The sequence below is a fragment of the Spermophilus citellus genome (genome assembly GCF_964194105.1).
Source record: "Spermophilus citellus genome assembly, chromosome: 9".
NCBI classification, from domain to species: Eukaryota; Metazoa; Chordata; class Mammalia; order Rodentia; family Sciuridae; genus Spermophilus; species Spermophilus citellus.
In genome coordinates, this window is record NC_138191.1 from 97,890,791 (window position 1) to 97,896,790 (window position 6,000).

Sequence of the window (6,000 nt, forward strand, 5' to 3'; positions counted from 1 at the left end):
AAAGAACTGTACTTTTCAATTTCTTACTGAAATCAAGGCAACTTTTAAAAGATTAGTCAAGCAAACAAACACATACTTTTCCCTTTCAAAATTAAAAGCAAATTTAGATGGAAACTACCAAATTCCTTTAATAACTGACTAGATAAAATATGACATTTAGCAAAGATTTGCCCCTACTCTCAAATCCCTTGCAATACTGGAGGTTGAACCCATAGGCACTCTACCACTGAGCTATATCCCTGGCCATTTTTATTTTTTGAGGCAGGATTTCACTAAATTACTGAGGCTAAGTGTTGAGACTGCCTGGAATTTATGGTCCCCTCTTACCTCGGGTTCCCTAGTCCCTGATTACAGGAGTGTACCTGGCAAAAAAAAAAAACCTTTCTTTTGCGGCCAGGCGAGATAGCACACACCTGTAATCCCAGTGTCTCCAGAGGCTGAGGCAGGAGGACTGCAAGTTCAAAGCCAGCCTCAGCAAAAGCGAGGCACTAAGCAACTTGGTGAGACTCTGTCTCTAAAATACAAAGTAGGGCTGGGGATGTGGCTCAGTGGTTGAATGATCCTGAGTTCGATCCGAGGTATCCCCCCCACCCCCACATCACCACCAAAAAAAGAAAAAACAACCTCTCTTGAACATTTCTAGCTAGAATTCAGAACCCTCATCTCAAATGAGAACACTAACATAGTTTCTAATAGTTCAAGGCCATACCCTTAAAAGATCCTTGCCCCCATTTCCAGTGCCTGCTTTAGAAAATTCAAGGCTGCTACAAAAAAAAAAAAAAAAAAAAAGTATTGGGCTTCATTCAACACCTAAGGTTAGACAGATTGTCTCCTGGTCTCTGAGATGAGCTAAAATCCTAACTTTAATAACTGCCAGCTAGCAGACACAGCAGGCCTAATTGAATTTATACCAAAATTTATTACTTTTCATTTCCTGTACTCTACTGAGCCCCTTCTGGCCCCCCTACCTACCCTTCATTCTTCCTTTAAATCACCCAGTTACTTCTGTACAAAATGTAGTTGAATTTAGTACAGGCTGGACTCCTTTCTCTACCAACTAGTTATTGCAGATTAAAAGCTATCCTTATAGACTGGGGCTGGGGCTCAGTGGTAGCATATTTTCCTGGCATGTGTGAGGAACTGGGTTCAATTCTCAGCATCACATATAAATAAATAAAGTTATATTAACAACTAAAAAATATTTTTAAAAAAGGGGGATGGGGGGCTGTGGTTATGGCTCAGTGGTAGAGTGCTCGCATTACACGTGCAAGGCCCTGGGTTCAATTCTCAGCACCACATTAAAAAAATAATAAATAAATAATAAAGTTATTTTAAAAGGGGGGGGGCTAGGGATGTGGCTCAATGGTTAAGCACTCCTGAGTTAAATCCAAAACTAATACATAGTATCAAAGGTCAGAAGTCAGGTTAATGGCAACACTTTGCTAGAAGGGAGTCAGTGACTCAAAGAGGGCACAAGGCCAACTTCTGGGAATTCTGTTTATATTTGTTTCTTAATTATTTTTTTTTATTTTTTATTTTTTATTTTTTCAATTTATTGTTGGTCGTTCAAAACATTACAAAGTTCTTAATATATCATATTTCACAATTTGATTCAAGTGGGTTATGAACCCACATTTTTACCCCGTATACCGATTGCTGTATCACATCAGTTACACTTCCATTGATTTACATATTGCCATTCTAGTGACTGATGTATTCTGCTGTTTATCCTATTCTCTATGATCCCCCTTCCCCTCCCCTCCCCTCCCCTCCCCTTTTCTCTCTCTACCCCCTCTTCTGTAAATCATTTCTTCACTTGTATTATTTTTCTCTTACCCCTCCTTTCCTCTTATATGTAATTGTGTATGACCCTGAGGCTCACCTTCCAATTCCATGCGATTTCCCTTCTCTCTCCCTTTCCCTCCCACCTATCATCCCTGTTTAATGTTAATCTTCTTCTCAAGCTCTTCGTCCCTACCCTGTCCTTGGTTACTCCCCTTATATCAAAGAAGTTCTTAATTATTTTTTAACCAAAGAAATGCAAGAAATAAAAAGTGCCACATGACTTATTATATAATCTTCTGTTTCACTATGCCCTACAAAGTCTTACTTGCTCCTAAAACATGCATTTTAGATTTTTTAAGGTATTTTTTTCTGATGTAAACTGCCTTCTAAATATTCTTACAGAATTATTTCTTTGTCAATTTAAGAAGTTATATCATGGCCTCTGTTAATAGTTTGGATCTATAGTTTTGGCTCTATAATGTCCCCCAAGGGCTCGTGTATTGAAGGCTTGTCCCCAGTGCAGCAATGTTCAGATGGGGCTTGTAGGAAGTAATTGGATTATGAGGGTTCTGATCCCACCAATGGCTGTACCATCCATTGTTGGGTTCATAATTAAATGGACTATGAGGCGGCAGAAATGGTAGGAGGTGGGGCCTAGTTAGAGAAAGTAGGTCACTGGAGGAATGCCTTTGAAGGGTATGTTTTGTCCCCAGCCCATTCCTTTCTCTCTCCTAAGGAAAGGCATAGTCACCAGGTGGTAAAAGAGATGTTGGAATCTGATTGTTTCATAGAACAGTTTTTCTTTTCTTCCTGCCTTACTCAGTAGCCACTATGTCCAAGCCTTAAGCCTTCTGAAGTTCTGGAGGAAGACTCAGCCAGTATTACCCCTCTTCCAGAACTTGGTCTGTGGGCTTCTCTGCTGAGTCAATGATCACTTCTCCAACAGCTTTTAGTTTTCCAAAATTTTTCTGACATTTCTCTGTTAATTTCCTCTCCTATTCACATTGCTCTTATATGTCAATAACTTTTTATTTCCTTATTGTAGTTTTAGTGGAATTTGGAAAGCACCAATAGAGATAAATTCATGATTTTGGTCTGCCATGTTTAACCAAATGTCCCAAATCATCCTTATTTATTACTTGTTGATCCTTTTCTCCTCCAGATTATACATTCCTTAAGAATAGGAATCTTGTTGTTGGTGGTTTTTTTTTTTCTTCTTTTCTTTTCATTTTTGCCATCCCTAGCAAATACCACACAGTAAATGTATTAAGTATATGCTTAAATGATGAAAGCACTCTCCATATTCCCCATCTCTTCCCTCAGGATTATTAACATATCCCCCCACCTCCCAACTTGAGAAAAAATACATCTCCTACTTTTGTGAGAAACTGCTTTTCTATACAGATCATATAATCAGACATTCAACAACCAATGGAAGATACCTAAAAATGGAACACACTGTTTTACTGTTCACCTCTTCCATGAAACAACAGGATGATCTCCAAGCTTCTGCTTTATAAGATAGAAGTCAACTTTTCTATTTTGATTGAACTACATGCTCTTAGCCCACTGATAAGATAATAATAAAAATTAATGCTGCCTTCACAGAAAAAAAAAAAAACCTCTCTCCAGGAACTCTTTCAGTGAGTACATCCATTTAATATTGTTTAACTAACATCTATTAAGGGTCTTCAGGCACCTTCAGGGTGGGAGGGGAACAGCAGAGAATAAATAAAACATGGTACCCACCCTGCAGCAGCTTACAAGAGGAGAAAGAGAATTTTAGTACAACATAGTAAGTTGTAAGATAGAGGTAAGTACAAGGCACTGTGGGAAGGCCAGGAGGATCAGAGGTTTTCTGGGGAAGAGATCTGAACTGATCTTTAAGACCTGATGGTCCATGCCTATAATTCCAGCTACTAGGGAAGCTGAGTTAGAAGGAGCACAAATTCCAAGCCAACCTGGGCAAGACCCTGTCTCAAAATAAAATATAAAGAGTTCAGTGGTAAAGCACCCCTGGGTTCAATCCCCAATACCAAAATAGAAAAGGATCCCTTCTTCTAGGCAAATGTGGTGGTACATGCCTGTCTGTAATCCCAGTAACTAAGGAGATTGAAGCAGTAGTATCCCAAGTTCAAGGTCAGCCTCAGCAACTTAGCAAGACCCAGTCTCAAAATAAGAAATAAAAAGAGCTGGGGCTGGGGATATAGCTCAGTTGGTAGAATGCTTGCCTCGAATGCACAAGGCCACAGGTTCAATCCCCACCACCTAAAAAAAAAAAAAAAAAAAAAAAAAAAGCTCAGTGGCAAAGCAACCATGGATTCAATCCCCAGTATGGGTCAAGGGTCCGGGCTGAAGACAAATGATACAAATAATGACAAGAAAAGCTTAAAATGAAAGAAACTAATGGCAATTTGGCATTATTCTAGCACAGAAGTGTTGAAGAGAGACACTTCTGGCCTCCTGAGGACCAGGCAGACACAAAAAGTTCAGAGAACCAGGAAACCTGCCACCTGTGCCAAGACGCTGAGGATCACTAATGTTTGCTCCCCAATCACTTTTGGAGATGGTTCTGAGATAGGGTACTACAAGTACTTGGGGGGGGGGGCAGAACTGGTGACATTCATGACCTGCTTCCCTTTGGGTGTGAGACAGCTGTTGCCCTGTGCACATACTTCGGGACTCCACTTATAATCAAAGGAAGTGCGCGCCCTGAGTTAACTTGGGGGCTCCTTCACAAACTGACAAGGAAGAAGAGAGAAGGAAGGAGGAAGAATAAATAATTGGCCTCAGGACCAATCCGAGGCACGACAGGAGACACCAATATCACATCCCACTCGAGCGGCCTCTCTGATGTCCCTCGCTCCAAGAAGCCGGAGCTAGGAAGGAGGGGGAAAGAACCTGGCCCCCGTTTCCCATCACCTTGGGGCTCCAGGCCTCCCGGGAACAAAGTCCGCCCCTCTGTTTACCTTGGTCATGCCAACCCCCACTACAAACACCCGGCGCTGGGGCGGAGACTTGCATGCGCGAGAAAGCATGGCTGGGCCTGCTACCGGCGGACACAAGCTCAGCAGAAGCGGGTTCCAACCGACTGAAGCCCCGGCAGCAGCAAGCGCTTTCAAGGCAGGCCGGTGGGGCGGGAGGCGGGGCCTGCCGGGCGGACTCGGCAGTGCGCACGCGCGGTGGCGCGTGCCCTGTGGGGCGTTAGGTAATCTGTCCCTACCAGGACCAAGCTCTCTATAGCCTGACACAAGTCACCTCCCAGGCCCTGGGCCTGTTTAATCTTCACCTTGAGAGAGAAGGCCTGGAGTAGGGCCTGAGACAGGAGGGGTTGGCCAAAAGGGGACTCTACATGCCTGAGATTCTTTAATGTTCTTTTAATGAGAGTCTTTTTAACTTTCTCTATTGCATTAGTGATGGTGGTAGGAGAGTCAATGCATGAGATAAACTTACCCTATACACTCATCAAGGAAAGGGGAAGCTTGCCCATAGATGCAGGATCTTCAGTCTCCAGTTGTGCATCTTTGTTTTCTAACCTGAAATTCTCAAACGTTGTTTTGGTAGGATAAAATGAGTGATGAGGTGGAATAGAAGCAATAAGGATAAGTCGAAAGGGGGCTTGCAGGATGAAACAAGAGTGGCCATGGTATAAAGTCCACTTTCACATAGATTAAGTAAAAGTCCAGACTTAAAGGTCATGTTCACATACCTGGACACAAACAACACTATTAAATCAATTGTTAAACCTTAGCCACAGGTATTGTTGTAGGGACAGACAAGGCAAGGCACCAAAGATAGCAGGAAACAGTTTTATTTGGCTGCAGCCAGGTTCAGAGGGCACAGCTATTGCTGTAATCAATCAATCCCCTGAACCCCAAGATCAGGCAGTTTCAGAGTTTTATACCCAGCATGTAAGGGAAGGGGCTCAGAAGTTCACAGTCTGCAGAAGTTTACATAAAAGCAGCTTTTTCTTTCACTGTTCTGGGCAAGTTAAACCTTCAAGGACATCACCTGAGAAGGGGAGAGCTTCTTCTCCTCTTTTTCTCCCTCCCCCTGCCAGCTGTACCATGGAGCCCAATTGGTAACTTCTCTTATCTTAGAAATGTAGACATCTCTGAGAAGCCCCAGCTCAAGGCCAGAGGTTAACATGTCTGGTTCTCCAAACTACTGTACTGGATACAAGTTTGTGAAAAACTGGTAAGGGGGTGTTCACAC

The 6,000-nt window shown here is 42.5% G+C and overlaps 1 protein-coding gene across 2 annotated transcripts in view; it reads right to left on the bottom strand.

Annotated features, from left to right (window-relative positions):
* The window catches only part of SCP2 (sterol carrier protein 2), a 113,617-nt gene extending 108,690 nt beyond the window's left edge, over nt 1-4,927 (bottom strand). For both annotated transcript variants that reach the window (XM_081305955.1, XM_081305954.1), the window contains exon 1: nt 4,755-4,927. In XM_081305955.1, the coding sequence (XP_081162081.1) occupies nt 4,755-4,823 (69 nt within the window). In that variant the 5' untranslated portion in view covers nt 4,824-4,927. The remainder of the gene's footprint in view (nt 1-4,754) is intronic.
* Nucleotides 4,928-6,000: the final 1,073 nt, after the last annotated feature.